Here is an 18,564-nt window from a genome sequence, read left to right on the forward strand (position 1 = left end):
GTAGAGGAAAAGATCTCTCTTTACAAATTATCTTTTGCATTTTTAGCCGTTTTCTGGGAACGTTGTAATGAACTTCAGGACATTGAGAGGATTATGGCTCAAATTGAACGAGGAGAGGCAAGAATTCAACGGAGGATCAGTATCAAGAAAGCACTCGATGCCAAAGTAATTGTTGCAAGTTTTTTGTTTTCTGCAGGTGACTTCTTCCAAATTCCTTCAGAAAAAGAGTAGCTGGGGATGGGAATTCCATCTTTTTATATAGTATATGTATTGTACCATATATCGGTAACCTGTACTAATATGTAATAAACTCTTGATGTAATATTGTATGTTTAATCGTCCTTATTTTTGTTTTGTATTCAGATTGCAAGGTATAAAGCACCTTTTCATCAGTTGCGTATTCAGTATGGAACAAACAAAGGGAAAAATTACACAGAAGAGGAAGACAGATTTTTGATATGCATGTTACACAAGATGGGCTTTGACAAAGAAAATGTATATGAGGAACTAAGGCAGTGTGTGCGCAATGCTCCTCAGTTCAGATTTGACTGGTTTATCAAATCTAGAACTGCAATGGTAGGTATCAGTTACTTCAAATTATGACTTAGTCCATGTATGTTGTTCCTTCTTTTCTAAGTACCATCACATACAATTTGGGATTTGTATCAGAATACTGTAGTCTAGGAAACAAGTTAACTTTGGTTTTTATTCTTACTTCTAGTTTTTAATAAAATAACCTTTTTTCCTTAGTACAGCAAAAAACACAATACAGTTGAAACAAACAGATTAGAAAACATGCCTAGCTGAAAGTCTTCTGTTAGCCAAAGGGATTAGTGGAGAGGTAGACTATTCTTGCAAATATCCTTGTTACTCTTATTGCAACTTAGAAGTTTCACCAAACGATCTCTTGAAAATATGACTGCTTTTCAGAATTGGACAATATTAAAGACTGAAAACATCTGAATTATGTACTGGGAGAAAGGAACACCTTTTCTAATATTGGTACTTAATTTCTGAAAGCATGAGGAAATTTAGTGATTCATGTAAGAGTTAATCATTGAATTGGATTAAAATGTGCTTTGTAGTTGTGAATAAGGATTATCACGTGCAAGTGCTTAAATTTCTTTAGTTATACTTTTCTGAAGATGTTCATACTTTAGAGAATGTAATATAAGTTTGATAGCAAGTAGACTAGTACTCTGAATTTTAGCTGTATTTTTCTTTTCCTTTCTCTGTCTGAAGAGCAGAGCCATTCTTTAATTTAGTCATCAAGTGAGAAGTGATAGCACTAACAGAAGCTTTGGTGGGTGCAAATAAGCTATGTAGGTACCGACCTCAGAATATGGTACTCTTAATGATAAAAAGCTGTTAGCTTTGGCCTGGAACTTTTGCTTGGATCTCCCTTGATTCAGTTCCTTTTATTCATGAGTAAAATTTGTTAAGTATGTGCACCTTAGGTAAGAAATGCCCACGTGTATTTTCATGTGAACGTATTTATATGGGAAAAATGTACTTCCAAATGTTTTAGAATACTGGAAATAACTTAATCACTTGTGATGAGTGAATGCTGTAACACTTTTTTTTGTGTGCTTGAATACAAAACCCTATTGGTCATGGCTAATACAAAAGAGTGGAGAACACTGTCCTTTATACAGCTGTCATAGATCCTCCCTGTTGTCTTGTAAGCAAATTTCTAATTAAATGCTATGCTCCAGTCATGTAAGTTAAATGTCCTTTCATATACAAATATGCATTTTTATTTTTTTTTTAGTAGTTTAGTCTAGCAATTGCAGAACTGCTGTGCGTTGTTATTTACTGTCTTCATTTCCTGGCCTCAGGATTTGTTTATAAAAATGTTCTTTCAGAGTTCTGGGTGCTGTGATAAGAATAAATAAAACATACGGTAAAATACTTAAAATGTGTATTTGAACAGGTGGGAATATTTGCTTTTCCCAGTGCTACTTATAATTATGCAATACAATTTCTACTTGATATTTCAGCAATTAAAGTGTTTCTAGACAGTGCTAGATAGCAGTTATCCCTTAATTAAAGAGAATTACAAGCTTTACTGGCCAAAATGTCTGTTTGAAGAAATACTGTATTTTAAAATCATGTCCATGAAGAGAGAAACATCCAATATTTAGTCTACTATGAAGTTTCTTTTAGGTTGTCTATGGAAGAATCCATTTAAGTAAATCATAGAAATGGATACTAGAAATTAAAAATGTAGCTCGACATTTAATATTGGTTGACATATAGTTGTGTCAGGGGTAGAGTTAAATATTCGATTTAAATCTTCTTGCAGATCCTTATGTTCAGTATAATTTTCATTTTAAAAGAGGATGGGAATAATTTGCTAAAGTGTAGAAATATGTTCTGTGGTGTCTAATGCTGAAATTGAGGCACTAGGAATATAGTGAATCTTTTGGCATCTGTTTTCTCTTAAAATTCTATCCATTAATAATTTTTTTTTAGTTTTTTCTGCTCTTACACATTTGAAAAAGAATAGTATGAAAATACAAAGCTAAAATAATCTTTCACTTTGAACGTGCATTTAATTTTCTTAAATGTTTTAAATTATTGTGATATGTATGGTTTAGTAGTTTAAAACTGCCAACCACTGGTATATTTTATGTATTCAAATATCCTGACATTGGTGGAAGTATTAATTTCTATGGGTCCATTTTGCACGAACTTGGTAATTTTTATGAAGAAATGTGCTAGAATGTCATTTCATACCAAGTATAATGAACGAAGTATGAATACAAATCTTTATAAAGGGGTAAATATACACTTTTCACTGAACTTACTAAAAACTCTTAAAATACTGAAATTCACATGTGATCTCAAAATTACCCTTTATTACATTCAAACTGATATAAAGATAGAAAGGGCAGCATAAGTCTGAAAACAGGCTCTCTGAGAAGACTGTGTTCTACTAACCACTAGATGTCTCTTGAATTCCATATAAACAGCTAATTTATCTTCCATCTTATTTCTGTTTCTTCTCCTTCTGAAGATTTCTCTCTGGAAAACAAAAGTTCTGCTTCGTTTATTTATTCCAAAACCAGATTGTTTACACAAAATGTAATTTTTCGACGAGATTGAGGGTTCTTAAAATTATAATTTTTTTTTTTTTAACTGGGCACAGAGGCTTAAATTTTTAAGTTTATCTCGTCTTTTGTTTCTGTTCATGCAGGAGGAATGCAAAATATCATGGCAGTAGTGAATCATGTATCTGTTTTCTGAAGTCATAAATTATGCATATTCTCTCTTACCTTTCTGCAAACCCTACCCAGTATAAGACAAATGACTCCTTTGTAAATACAGGAATATATGTGCCTGTTGACAGAGCTTAGGACTGCTTTCACTCCCAAGTCAGCATCTCTGCCTTCAGTCATGCAGAAGGTGACGGTTCAGTGCTCCCATCTTATTTATTGCAATACTAGTCTTTATAGCTATGAAGGGGTGAGCGAAGTACATCTTATTTCTTTCCATCCTAAAGAGAAAAGTATCAGGTCACACCAAATAAAATCACATCTCTGAAGGTGGAAGGCTTTTTAAACTCTTAAGTGTATTTTTATAGTACTAAATGGAATGGATCAGTCCATACTGAAATTTCAGTAGCTCAGTGCAGGATTTATCATGCAGATTCTTTCTGATGGTAGGTGTAGAAGAAACCTGTGTGTTTGTCACATCTTGCTGTCAACTGCTTCTGTGATTCTCAAGAGAAAATTGGTTTTGAATCCATCCTCTGTGCACAGCATGTTGTTTGGGAGTAGCAGTCCATCTGGAAAGTCTAACCATGAACATGTATTCTTTAATAAATGTATGTATTTATGCAAGCATTTATCCCCAGGAAAGAGGAGGATTTTTCTTCATGCCTCAGGCAAATAGATCAAGGTTATTCCTTAGTCTTTTCTGATTAATTCCTTGTCTTGAATTTAACACAAACCAGTTTCTCGTATACTAGAAAAGATCTAGCTGATTGTTATTACAGAGCCATTTGTCATCACTCTTTACCTACAGTTCCTAAGTCTTTGAGTGCAATATACACAAATGTAAATGATGTAAAATCCTTCTGACGTATTGACAATGATCTTTCTGCTTCTGTCTTTTACTTGTTATCCCCTCTGTTCATCTATAGAGTGTAGGTTTTGGGGATGGAAGCTCTCTTTTTCTTCTCTGTTTGGGGATGCAGTGTATGTTGGGATGGCTTGTACTCAAGTCTTCTCAGACTTATTGCCTTTTTATCTAAAAACTGCTGTGTGGGTGGAATTTGAGGGTTTTTATTCGTTGAAGTGAGAGTATTTTAGTTCCATCAGGACTGTTGCATTCCAGGGCACAAGCATTGGCATCCTAATTTATGGCTGAACCTGTACTGGGAGGCATGGAGTTACTTTTACATGGATGTGGTACAAATGACTCATTATCATACCCTGTTTGCAAAGCTACATGCATGAGACTGGAACATTTCCAGGAGGGATTTGTAAAGAAAAATGTCTTAAAGAAATTTTTTTTTGTGTTAAAAAAAATTCACGTGGTGGCAGGATTCTCTGTGTCCATTCTGAGTTCCACAGCTTTCACCCAAGCCCGTGAAGCACCCTTTGTAGAGGAATCTGTGGAAACCGTAGAACTTAAGGAAGAACAAGGAGCTTGAGGGTATTAACATCTCAAAGATGAGTCATATGCTTGAGTGTTTCAGAATGTTCAGGATCAAGAAAGTGTGCAGGCTGTGTCATTTTCCATCATATAACATGATGGCTGAGGCAATATACAGGTTACAGATGCTGAGAAAATAGAGACTAATTCCTGGGCAAAAAGGTCACTTGTTCACTTCATTGCAAATAGACCAGTTGTAGGTTAAGATTTATGCTACTAGATAATTCTAGGATAGCTTGTGCTTCAAAAATTGTTACATTGAATTTAACAGAGATAAGACACATGTTTCCAGCTTTTTTCCTCAGAAGAAAGCTTCCTGCTTTGAGTTGGAAAGAAAAGCCTATGGAATCACTATTCTCAATGTACATAGAACATACTGAATAATGATAATAAAACTGAGTACTATTATGTATTTGGTAAGAGATTTTTTTTTTGAAGTGGACTCAACTGTCCAAGTCAAATGAGTTCTATTAACCAAGCCTACTGTTATTAACTGCAATGCAGAGACTTTTAGAGTTGTATTGGAGTTCCTTTTTAGTGTACAAATGACCTTATGTTGTTTAATCTTGATCCCTTTCAGATGGCTTGTAAGTCTTGATGCTAAAAGCATTTAGGGCCTGCTACCTTTTGGGTGCCGTTTGACTAAAAATACAACAGTGAGTTCATGATTTAAGACCGGATAGATTTTTGTCAGTTTGGAGCTCTACAATGTCTTATCACCAAAAAACTAGTCTGTGTGCCCTAGAAAAGTATTGCTTAAGGTAGCTTTGATTCCTTTTCTCTCTACTTTAAAGATAAACTTGAAGACATATTTTCTTAAAATCTGGCATAGTATGCTGGCAGTCTATAATTTGCTTCATCTAAACAAGATGAAAGATCAGATCAGTCTTCTGGGGTGTTAGTTTGGAAGATACAGGCAATTCTGAAAACTTCATGTCAGGAAGTTGAATATTTCAGTGAATATCTCTCTTTTATAAAGAAGGTTACACTAAGGTAAAGATAGATGAACAATAACTAATCTAATCTTATTAGTACAGGAATGTTGAAAGTTTTTTGAAAACTGAAGTATTTTGAATTCAGGAATTTTGAGCATTTATGGAAATGAGAGAATTTGTATAATCTATTATTTAGATAATTTGATGTTTTCTGTTTCCTTAGGAGTTTCAGAGACGCTGCAATACTCTCATATCATTAATAGAAAAAGAAAATATGGAAATTGAAGAAAAAGAAAGAGCTGAAAAGAAGAAAAGAGGAGCAAAAGTTACAGCAGTATGTTTAGCAGCACTTACTTTACTTCTAGTGGGGCAGAATTCAATTATATTTTGTTAGAAAATGAAAAAGATAATTGTAGCCACTGATTGGTTTAGTATAAACCACTAGTTGAGAGATTAAAGTGAATTATTTGTCTATTCAGCTCTCCTAGATTTGATGGAGGTATTCCCAGTTCATAGTATTTTGGGGTGCTTTTTGTTTTTTGAGAAGAATCTATTGTTTGAGTAGCACAGGGAGACTCTTTTTAAGAAAACTTATCACTGCCCGCTTTCTACCTACATATTTACATCCTGTGTTTACTTTAATTTAATCTCAGATTGTTATTCCTTGCCTACATAGTAGTGCTTGGAAGAAGAGAGATAAGAAGCACTTGTTTTTATTTTGAAGAGTTTAGAATAAGTTGTGTATAGGTCAAGGTCCTGATCTTTTCATCCAGTTCATGATATGTGTGGTACTTGTACCATTGAGACCATGTAATGATTTCAAGAAGATAAATAGGGTAGGAGAATTAAGCGTACAAATCCAGGATTTTTGTTTGCCCTTCCATTATATCCTACAAGGCCAAATGGAAATACGTAATACGTTAGGGTCACTTATCTTCTTTTTGAATAATTAGTCATGTACTTCAATTTTATTTTATTTTTATAATGCCACGATTTCATTGAATTCATAAAATAACTTTTTTTCTTTTTTAGTCACAGAAGAGAAAAGCAGATTTGGCTACTGAGAACTCTGGAAAAAAAGATGCTAAGAAAGTGAAGTCGTGAACATGAAAACTGAATGCTGAATGTAAAACTGCCACTTTCTTCTCTCCATCTACAAGTATTAATTGCCAACTTCTTTGTATTCATGGTACTCTCCCCCAAATCCCATGGCTTAATTTTGTGAATTTTGTATACTTTAAAACATCTTTCCTTACCTAAAATGTGTAGCTTTATATCTTATGCATTCCAGTATTTTTGTGTACTGTATTTTGTGAGTTTCATGTCTTCGGCAAAATTCACTCAGTCCTTGTTTTTTTGAAGCTTGTGCTGAGGTTTTAGCTTTTATATGTTTTATATGCTGCTGCTTTGAAAGAAAACCTAGATTCTATAGCTGTATTATTCTTGTTTCATATTTTAAATTTATATGGCTGTTGGAAAATAAACTGACTTAATTATTTGAAGAGAAATATACTTCACCTTTGTTTTCCCTACCCTCTCTCCCTTTTTTGCATAGCTACATTTAGAGTGAATGTTAAGGTTTGTATAACTGTGCCTTCATCATCGATCAGATTTTTTTTTTTTCAGAGGAGTACTTAGATAGGATCAGGAGCATGACAGAACAAAAAAATCTAATTAGACTGACATCCTTGTTTGCTGTCAGCATTAAATTGACATTTTTCTCTGAAACGTTGAGAAGGAAAGCCAGCAAATACTTATACCTTTTTTTTTTCCTCCTTCTTTATCACTGGTTTCTGCTGGGCTTTGTAATGCTTAAACACAGGGTGAGGTGTTTTTCAGAATGACCTCTAGATGAAAACTTTTCTATGCCTAATAAACTGAAGTAGTCAACTAACAGCTTCTTTTGTTAAGTAACAAACAAAATAATTCATCTTCTGGTTGGTAGGCTGCTCAGCTATGCTGCCTTGTGCTGAAAGATCTTTGTTGCTCTAATTATCTCTGCTAACTTTCTGCTTTTTACCTTTGATTCAACATGTCAGTCAGAAGCAATGGGGATATGTTATGGAGTGCTCCTTTTTAGTATTTCTGTTTTAATGAAGGGATGAAAGTGTTGGATGTATGATTTTTTTACTTTGCAAGAATGGCCTTTATTAAGCAGGTTCATAGTTTCTGCTCACCTTGGAGTCTCTGCATTTCCTGGATCAGTAGAACAGTGACTGTGACATCTGATGTTTTACTTTGATCTTCTGTCTCTGATCTGGTGTTTAGTATGGACCTTGCTACAGTGAGACATGCCCTCATAATGTCAAGTCTAGATTAATGCAGTGTGCTTTACATGGTACTTCCCTTGAAGACTACTTGTAAATTTCTTCTAGTGCAGTTTGCTTCCTTCTGTGGTTTGAGGTGTTTTGAGATGAAAAAAACTTTAAACTTTTCATATTTCATGCTTTGCATTGGCTACCTTCTGTATTTGTAAAATTCAGGACGTTATAAAGTTCTTGAGTCTTAGGACAGAGTTCTGCCCATATTCTTTTATGTCATTTAAAATCTATTGGAATGTCTTTGAAGTTTTCTGGGATTAATCTCTGTAAGCTTGATGAGTAATTTCCAGCCTTTCTTGATAGTCTGTTTAAGGTTTGGGGAAAAATGGGTGGGATGACTTGGTTGAGCATTTTGAAAGATTGATAATTTGATTTCGTATTTTGGAATGGAGCTTTTGTTTGGGGACCAAGTTATTAATGTTTTCATTGGGCTTTTATTAATAAGACTTGTAGTGTAAAAAAGAGTATTCATCTGTTGAGAGCTACATCTAATAATGATGGGGCACAGCTTTCAGACAGAAGGTTAGTGGTGCGTGTCAAGGCATACTTCTAAATGAGTATGCAACCCACATAGGATAGGTGTGCTCAGAAAAGAAGGTTGTCTTTTCAAATGCTATTTTGGTATTGGAGTTGTTGACATCTGCTTTATCCTTGGGAGAAGGACATCCCATGTAATTATGGGCTGGAAAAAGGCTGCACAGCTACATACATATATAATCGCAAATCCCTGGAGCATTGCTATTAATAGAGAGAGGAAGATGCCTTATTTACATTTGCTTCTTGGCTCCCATGTCGCTCAGTAAGTTTGTGGCCTGAAATTGTAAAAAGCACAAAAAAGAGGAGGGAGATAAAGGCTGGAAGGGCCAATTGAATTTTTATTGAATTACATGGCTAGGTCTAGACCTTATTCCATTGCTCCTATTTAGCATTGGGTGAATATTTTAATGTTTTAAGTCTTGAAATAAGTGTATTCTGGTTTTGTTATTGTAGATTAGCTTTGTTTGACTTGCATGTTTTTTGTGTATCCAGTTTCTCTGTGTTGCAAAGTGTATGGAAAGTCTTAAAATGATAATATCTCAACTTGTTCTCTTATGCAGATTTCTTGGTTTGAGTTACCACTTGAGTTAATGTTCACTTTTCTCCTCCTTCAATGACATGATGTACTAGCTATATAGCAAAAGATCATGCAGTTGTTCTTCCAGATATTATCCTCTTGATCAGACAGCTTCTCTGAAGAATGATAGATGCTCCCAGGAACTACCTGTTATCTCTTACAGTCTGTAGTTCCTAGTTAAACTGAATGTGCTGTTGAACAACAGTCCTTGAGAGCACTTGTACACTATATACTAGTTCCTCAGCATATTGAGTCTTCCCATCCATCACGTCCCACAGTGATAACTAAAGAAAATTGCTAACAGCTGCTGGTCAGGATTAAAGTAAAATGGATCTTTCTTTTCCTTTTTAGTTCTTCTAGTTGCAGATATACACGCAGTATGTGCCTAGCAGTATCTAAATGATATGCTGCTGTGACTCAGAATTAGGTGGACTGAAATAAAGGAATCTTCCTACTTTTAACTACTGTTTTCTTAGGCGTGGAATACTGATTGTGAGAAACTTGTAAGCACTGAATGTAATGTGATACAAAACTTCTGAAAAGTCTGGGCCTTTAGGCAATTTGATAGTTGCCAAAAAATTACATGATATAAATTTTTTGAAAATGATTTATTGTTTCCATTTGAGTAGAGAACTAAAATTTGATTGTGTTAGCATTAGGTTTGAAGAAAGAAAAAGTAGTCATCTAGCACCTTTAACACATCAGGCAGTGCATGCAGCATCCTGGGAGAGGTCACAATAGTTGTTGTGTTCTTTTTCTTTACACATATTCATTGCTTTCAAATTTTCAGGCCTTTTATTTTTGAGTTTTGACTCTTACAACAGTAAAAGTCACACAGCTGATGATCTTCATTATATATAGTTTCCATTTATTATAATGACATAGAGCTTTCTCCCTGCTGGTAATATTAGATCATCTTTAGATACTGTTTGCATAAGTAGCATTAGTATACTAAAATATTAAGTAAGAATTTTTTCTTGTAGATTAGTATTGCTTGTTTGGTGTAGTGCTAAAGCTGCTTATGGTTTAAAAAAGCCCCAGCTCTCACTCTTTGAGATCATAAACAAGGGGTACACTATAGGGAAATTGATTGGAATCTTTCTAAATGCCTGATGGAAGTAACTTCCGTTATGCAGCTCCTGCAGCGCCTGCAGTTCCTGCTGTGCACTGCTAGGATACAGGCACTCTCTGTGGGTGCCTCTTCCCCGGGTTCAGTGGGGGGATTAAATACTTTCAGTGATCACAGATTAATGCCAAAGCAAAAAATGCGGGCCTTACAGGTTGAGAAAGCATATGGAATTTTGCAGTCAGCAGCAGTTTATGTGAATGTAAAATGACATGGTTGGTGCATACATTGGCACTTGTGATGTTGGAAAGGATTGATCACTGACTGTTGTTCTGATCTGGTTAAGATAGCTTGACAGCTGTTACATTTTACTTAAGTTTATCTAGTCCATGTATTTAGCTTCAAGCATGTATGTAAATGCTTTGGTGGGTCACAGTTATAACGTTTGATATGTTCTTTTTCTGAAAGAGTTAAAAGTTGAACTTGGTTTGCATATTTTGAAATGTAATGTACTCTTTAATTGCATTTGCATGATATTCATCCTTTCATAAGCGCCTTAATAGGAGTAATATTTGCTGCCTCAAAGGTATGTCTACATTGTGTTGTTGAAAGGTAACTTCTGATCTTTTTCAAATTGAGATTCATTTCTTAAGTTGTACATACATGAAAATAAAAATTAATATGAAACTGATGTCTTCTGGTAATTATACTTCTGTTACAGATGGGCCCATGCACTTGGATCCTGTTCAGAATAGTTTGATTTGTTTTCGTTGCTCTTGTCCCTCTCATACATTCAGCTACCATAGCCTGAAGGCTAAGGGGAGCATGTGTGTGGCTGTTCCATGCCTGCTTTCAAACTTCGTAGTTTCCTGTAATCTAAAATAAAATATTAGTAATGTCTGTATCTTTCTGACAGCCTTGCCGGTGTTGTCACATAGTACATATGGTATGATACAATGTATATTGATACTTTATTAAAGTATATTACTGTTTTTTCTGTTATTCCATACCTCTGGTGGGTTACTAAAATTAAAGACTTTGGAGCTTAAGTCTACGAGACATGGAAGGTAGAGACCAGGAATTTTGTCATAGCAGCTGTTGATCACTAGTAGACATGTTAGATACTTGTCCACTTGGAGAGGTGCATGCTCTAAATGAATGCTCAGCTTTCTACTTCTTTCTCAGGACAACCCCCTTATAAAAAAGGAGACCAATTTATCCTGGCATTGGCTGGTAGCAATTCTGTCTGCTTCACCGTGGCTTTTGATGGACCTCACTGTCTTTCAGGTAGCAGGCCAAAACAATTGTTGGGTTCACTACAAGAACTATAGTTTTTTCAGATATCTTTGCTTAGTTCCAGGATGAGTATGATCCCATAGCTGGTTTTTGCTTCTTACGTATTCTTTGGTGGTCTACCAGCACTAAAGTCTACTGTTTTCAAGATTTTCTGGGAAGCAGTACATGCCAACTCTTCTGGAGTAGATGCTATGTTCAAACATCAGAACTCTTAATGGGAACAGTCATCCTGTCTGCAGGGCTACTCAGTAGCTGTTGAGTTTGCAGTGGAATTTGGTACTGTCAGGTGATGCTTCTTCTCCTTGTATGCATTCAGTGTTTCAGGGATGGTCGGGCTATGGACACCTTTTTCAGGGAACAGACCTTTTCATTTCTACATGGCAATTCCTTGCCATAAGAAAACAGGCTGAAAATTCATGTTTATTTATTTTCTCATTTGTTAATTAGGTGGACACTGCTGGAGGCCACAATATCTGAAATTCCACTCAGCTGTTCTGTAAATGGCATTCATTATGTGTCTTCTTTCTCTAGCTTAACAGGTGGTTATTCCTCAGGAGACTGCATCACAGTGAGGGTTTAGAGTCCAGTAAGAAAGCTTCTGTTACTTCTCTTTCCTTAAAACTTGCTTCCTCATCTTCTTAAGATGGCCTTCTGAATTTATAGATACCTTGATTCTCATGTCTTCCTTCAAGGTTTTTTTGGGGGGTTTTGGTTGGAGGTTTTTTGTTTGCTTTTTTTCCGTTTATTTTATCACTTATGCTTAGAAAAAAGTGTACTGACTACTGAATATTTCAAATTATTAGAATAAGCCTAAGGACGATAATCCTTGGGCTCATAAAATTGTAGTTGAGATTTTGTGAAGACAGTGCTAACTGTGTTGCAAACTAGTGGTTTATGAATTTCATGGAACCTTTACTAAATTCCAGGCATATATCCATGCTGTTAGCAGTCAGTCCTCACTTCTAAATAAATATAATACAGCATTTTGTTCAAGTAGTAACTCATTACAATTTAGGGTTCTTAAAGAAATTGGCTGTTATAAATTTTTTTTAATTGTCATTCACCTTCAGGAACTGGCTATAAAACATTATCGTCTTACAGTAAAGTCACCAATATAGTAAATAGCCTTATTGGTAAACCATCAACTTTCATATTTATCTGTGTCAATAATTGTTTCCTTTTGTATGGATGGATAAAATGTTGACAACTTTGGTAATTGCTCTTTTTTTTTTTTTTTTTCCCTGACTGAAATATATTTTCATTGACTAATGCTTTGTTAAATGAACTCATATTCCATGGTAGTAGGCATGATAACAGCATAGAAAAATAGAAGTTAATTTTCATCTCTTCACTGATATTGAATTTAGCTTTTATTTATTCAAAATATCTGAATAGTTATTGTGAGGGAAGTGCTCTTATCCTCCTCTGAAAAAAAAACAGCTGCTCATTAGAGATTTTGAGACACCTTTTGTAGACAAACACTTTCCTAGTTGAGTACTTTAGTATTAGCTAATGGGGGCCTAACTCAATGCACCGGTAAATGTATTAATATCTTTGATTCAGCAATATCAAACTAGAGCACTGATTACCTGTTTTAGGTGATGCCTCCTCAGAGGCACTTGTCGCTCTCCTGTGTGGAGTCTGTGTGACCTCTCCAGACACCAGGTTGGGCCAGTCCTGCAGCCTGATACTAGGCTGTGCCGTTGCGTGCTGAACCATGCTTACAGGGCTGGAAAATGGAGAAGAGGGAAGAAGTTGTAAGTTATTACTGTAACCTGCTGTAAATTTTGGTTGGTATTTGGATAGAGGGGTGGTCAAGTCCCTGTGAGGAGCAGGAAGATGCACAGGTATGTGTGATGCACTTAATTAAAGAGCAGCTCTTGCTTGAGAAGAAAGCCTTTGCTTCTAGGCCTTGTTTCAAACCCTGCTGGGTCAGTTGACATCATGGATATTTTCATGAGGAGACTCCTTGGAAACCTGTCCAGATTAACAGATTGGGTGTTTTGGCGCAATTCCCAGTTATTGTGCAAATGCTGCTCTCGCAGCAGGCTCTGCTTCTGACATTTGAAGCTCAGAGGGAAAAGGTTGAATCTCAGAAACAATCATCCATGCCAGGCTGGGGTGAGAGCTGGGCTGGGAGAACTCTGTGTGTAATTAACTGGAGATTGATGGCTAAATCTATTTTTATTGGTAGTAAACCCAAATTTAAAATAAAGCCACTGATTTACTGCCGAGTGAGTGGAATTACCACCAAGGGCAGTGGAGCTGTGCGTGTGCCTCAGGATGGAGTGTAGCTTGTGAAGGCAGAGTTAGGCTTTTCTCCTCTCTTGCTTTCCCCGTTTGCAGCACTCATGGCTTTTTTTACCCATTCAGACCCCCAGGTGACGGTGGTGGATCTGAAAGGAGGAAATCTGGGGATGGAGCTGCTCCCTGCGCATATGGATGAGACCGCTGGTGTGGCAATGCTGAGATGCTCTCTGCAATTCCTTATGTTTTTGTCTTGATGGGGCTGTAGTCCAGGTGTTTCCTACAAGTTTCCCAGTCTGTACCAAATGTTCCTGCAAAGTTCTTGGCTGGTGGGATAGTTATCACAGGAGAGGTGATTTGGGTAGGTCTTCTTGTCCAAAAATTGCATTATGTTCAACTTAAAAGACCTCTATCAAAGTCTAAACTGAGTTATCAGCTATGTGGCACTCCGTGCAACACTCTGAGCAAGAACTGTGCTGACTCCGTATCCATGTGCTTTCAATTGCTGCTTGAAGGCAGGCCCCTCTGCCACAAAAAGCAGCATCACTTTGTGCCACAGGATTCAGTGACTTGCTATTAAAATTATGTTGCTGGAATTTTAAATAAATAAATACTGCCCTTTCAAAACAAAATATTTCAGCATTACTTTATAACTGCTATAGGTACGCATCTCTGAAATAATTTTACTTAGTTACGTTATGAAGTGATTTTTAGTACATGCTGAAATTCACCTTTCCGTGATTCACGTTGCTTGAATGCACATGCAGAAGAGGTACAAGAAATTTCTTTTGCTTAAACATCAACCCTGGAGACTCATCATTTTCTTCCCATTTTCAAAAAGAAATTTAATTTTAGCTTTTTCTAATACTCATTGACAATTAAGTGCTCCATGCACTGCATCGTATTCTACAGGCCTGAAGATTTTCTGTTGGAAACAAAAGGAAAATCGATTTCAACAAATTCAGTTGTTGCCATCTTATTAGGTTATGGTACTCAATGTAAATTAATGTTTTGAATTTATGTCATGGATCAATAGATGCAATTATTGATTTGGGATGTATGAGGTAAAAAGTGAATAAATAAGTTTTTGTCTTTGTTTTTATAACATGAAAACATGTCAACGTTTATTGAGCTGCACGTTACTTTGTAATGAACCTGAGGCAGAATCAGAAATACAAGAATAATGTTAGTCTGTGTATTTCTTGGATGCTGATAGGATTTTCTTAAAATGCTGTCAGGCGTCCCATTTTAGAAGTTTATTTAGAAACCTGGGGTGTAAGGGTTTGCTGCCTAATCACAGGTCCTGATGCCCATCCGATCTTCTGTGGGACTGGTAAAAAGTGGGAAGTTATCTTGTGTACAATCCTTTTAATTGTGGTTTTGTGCCTTTTGTGTAAATTTGCTCAATTACAGGTGCTGGTAGAGCCATGGCTATGCTGTGCTGATTCAGTAGTTCAGGGCTGATTTCAGGCTCTCACTCACCTTATGGACAATGATATCTTGACTTGATATTGGCTGAAGGAGATGACTATTTCCACAAACGCTTAAAATGCCGTAGCAGTGAGACTGGGAAAGTCAGGAAGTGGTGGAGACCGTTTAAGGTAAGCTATTGACCTCACTCTGAAGTGCAGATACCTTTCTGCTGTTAGTATTGCAGAGCAGCCAACTGCCCAGCAGAAGTTTGAGGGTACCCATAGCATCACTGGGGGCTCCTACCAGGTGGAGGGAATGACACTTGTGTGCCAGCAGGTGAGCATGGCTATTTCTTTCCATGGATCCTTACAAACAGTGGCTTGATGGTTGAGGAAGAAATCAGCCAAAACTAGCTGAGGAACAGAACACAGTTGCATAATCATATTTTTCCTCATATTAAAAGCACTAAGTCCTGTACACTGTGGCTGAGCTTGTTCTCTTCTGATAGTGTTTCATTTAAATAACAGAGCTGATTTGAATTGGAAAGACAGGTGTAGTGGTTTTATGAGGAGACTGCATCTCTGGCAGGAGGTAGAACACGGACCTCAATTTGATTGTGGTAAGGTGGTTTGTGGTATTCTGTGCATTGGTAATTTTATTTTCCTACTGCAGAGCTACCTCCAACCCTAATGGTCTTTCTATATTGACCAATTGCCACAATCGCATTGTGTTTAAAACTAACAATGTTGATTCTACTTCTCTGATGTTATATGTACTAAATACGTCTACAAAGAACTCTCTAGAGTTAGACGTTACCTAAAGCAGGGTGTTGCTGACTCTGTTTTTGTACTGATCCCTGTAGTTCTGCATCAGATGCTCTGCTGCATGTTGCCCACCATTTCACTTCTAGCATTTGCAGAGCCCTGTGAGCATTTGTACTTTGTGTACAAAGTAAGGAGTGTTTGAGGCATACCTTAATCTTAAATGCAGAGGCAGAAAACAGGGATTATGGGCAATAATTCACGGTAATCAGGATTACAATGCTACTGAGTTGTAGTTAAGTGGGGAAAAAAAAAAAAAAGAATCAGTAAATAGCATCTTCTGCATGGCTGTTTTCTGAGATACAAAACTCTGGAAAATTATGTATAGTGGTATTCAAGTGGCCTAAAGACCTGATCTACTTAATATTTACCTTTAGCTCTCTCCATATATCTGCCTTTGGAATATTGTACATAGGCTGACTGCATCGCTTTTCAGAAATCAGTATCTTTTCTGCACAAAAGGCTCAATGCAGTGTTGAATGTAGTCTGCCTTAACATGGTCAGAAGGCCTTCATCAGTAGAGGAAACTAAAGTAATATGGAGCTAAAACACCTATTAACACACCACATAGAAATTAGTCCTGTCTTTTTCCTGGGTTGGAATTAAACCATTGCACTATAAGTTATTCCAAGAGTTTTGAGTGGATGTGGTATTTCTTGCTCAAAACTAGATGTTCATGGTCTGGACTGGATGAAGCAACGTGAGTCACCTGTCATTCAGAGCCTGCTTGTGTGTGCCAAGGTGCAGGAGGGCTGAGGAGAGAGTCTGCTTTGTAATTAGTGCAGCATGATGAGTTTGTGTTGAAGTACAGCTTTGCTATGACTGTGTGAGGGGATTATGTACCTGTTTTTTTCTGTGTTGTTTTTGGATGAAAGAAGGTGCCCACAACCTGAGATCAGCAGCAGTGCCAACTTGTCTACATGCATAATTTATTTTTGATTTAAAGAGCTTTGAGACCTTCATTTGAAGGTTGCTGTACAAACTATTTTTCTCATTGGGAATTAGCTATAGTAATAAAAGCTGAGGAAAAAACAATGTTTTTACTGCTTTCATGGATTTGGGCCGTTACTTTTAAAAATGGGGGGGGGGGGAACCCAAACAAGGAGAAGAGTTGGTTGAGGACATACTACACTTGATCAAATGGAGGCAGAGCCCTGCTGGCAAGAAACCTATTAAAATAAAAGACAAGATAGTCAGTTTTGTCAGATGGGGACCACATTCCTGTTGGAGATCAAAGGATTCACATCAATCACAGCAGTAGTAACTGCAGGTTGTATGTAGTGGGGCCTGTGCAAAGACTGAAGTTTGTGTCTCTGTCTTAGATAAAAATAGATACAGATATCTTGTCAAAGAGTCAGTGGTATTGGAAGAGAAAGTGTATGTGAGCTGATCTATAAAAGCTTGGTAGGTGTTTTACCCATTGAAGCAAAGTTCTGGAGCTATCTAAGGTTTGCTATATTTTCCAAATGGAAAAATGAAGAGAACATCCTCTTCCAGCTTACTAGTCACCTAATAGTCACCAAAAGAAAAAGACCGCACTTGTCTTGTATGGTGTTTTTTCTGAGTTTGACTGCAGCAAAACTGACACTTATCTGTTCACTTGGAGCCGTTTGATGTTCTTTCTGAAGGGACTGTTGGTTTTTTCTAGAAGGCTTTCGGTACTGCTTGATCTCCTTCTCCTTCACTGTACTGTTTTGTGGATAGGACTGTCTTTTGCTCCTTCTGTGCAGTGTCTACTGCTCTTGGCCAGGATCTGGACTGGCTGTTGCCAGTATTTCAGAAAGCCTCAAAATCAAAACAGTAATTCTGTTTTGCAAGCACTGGTCTTTTAATGGACATGTTCTGTTCATCGTTTTTATTTGTTGAAGACAGAATTTTGTCTGCTGGGTACCACTCTACCTCAAACGTGTTTTTCTGCTGTCAGAAGCAGAAATGTTGATAAAATTAAGTGGAGTTTGTCAAGGGGCTTTGCAGGTGTTCCCAGGATGCCTTTGTTTTGCATATTCATATAACTCAAACTATGCAAAGAAGCCTGTGTAGCTCTTTGATCTGTGTGTTTTGCAGAATCTTCTCTGCCAACCCACGGAAATTATTGTAGCCCACAGCACAAAGCTGTGTCTTTCTAATTTCAAACAATAGCTGCTTATGTTCCTAGTTATGGGGCAGTCAGATTTCTGGTTGAATTCTCTGTGCTGCACAAAAAGTAGGTATCACCTCTGCTCCTCAGTAATTGCGGCTGGCAGTCATTTCTTGTTGATTTCATCAGAATGAAATAAAAATCAGTGTTTTGGAATGAAAGTGATTCTTAAAACCCAGGACCCCCTGGGGTAGTCCTTGGCCACTGTGGCAAGTCTTTATTATCCTGTGGCTGCCAGTGGTGGTTGTGTGCAGTCTCCTGCTACTGGAGCTACTCTTAACTGACTCAAGAGCGTTGAGCAGAACTCCACAGTGAACTCAAGACTTAATTTTACTTTTAAATCTGATGACACAGTCCAGCCTACTCTGCTTATGTTAAGTGCTGATGGACTTGTACCTAGGTTCTCTGAAAGTGTGGATACAGATGGATACCAGCAGTGGATTGGATTTTCTGTTCTTTCCAATAGCTCCTTTGATCAAATTCAGCAGAATTTCTCTGGTGGTGGCTGTAGAGAACTGAGTTTGTGGTGTCTAGATACTGTCTCAAGATTGA

At 36.9% G+C, this 18,564-nt stretch overlaps 1 protein-coding gene across 4 annotated transcripts in view; it reads left to right on the top strand.

The window, feature by feature from the left end:
• The window catches only part of SMARCA1 (SWI/SNF related, matrix associated, actin dependent regulator of chromatin, subfamily a, member 1), a 35,074-nt gene extending 24,285 nt beyond the window's left edge, over nucleotides 1-10,789 (top strand). For all 4 annotated transcript variants that reach the window (XM_054214335.1, XM_054214337.1, XM_054214338.1 and 1 more), the window contains 4 exons: nucleotides 47-165; nucleotides 364-576; nucleotides 5,821-5,931; nucleotides 6,630-10,789. In XM_054214335.1, coding sequence (XP_054070310.1) covers nucleotides 47-165; nucleotides 364-576; nucleotides 5,821-5,931; nucleotides 6,630-6,701 — 515 coding nt within the window. In that variant the 3' untranslated portion in view covers nucleotides 6,702-10,789. The remainder of the gene's footprint in view (nucleotides 1-46; nucleotides 166-363; nucleotides 577-5,820; nucleotides 5,932-6,629) is intronic.
• Nucleotides 10,790-18,564: the final 7,775 nt, after the last annotated feature.

The sequence above is a fragment of the Rissa tridactyla genome, chromosome 9, assembly GCF_028500815.1.
Source record: "Rissa tridactyla isolate bRisTri1 chromosome 9, bRisTri1.patW.cur.20221130, whole genome shotgun sequence".
Classification (NCBI taxonomy): Eukaryota; Metazoa; Chordata; class Aves; order Charadriiformes; family Laridae; genus Rissa; species Rissa tridactyla.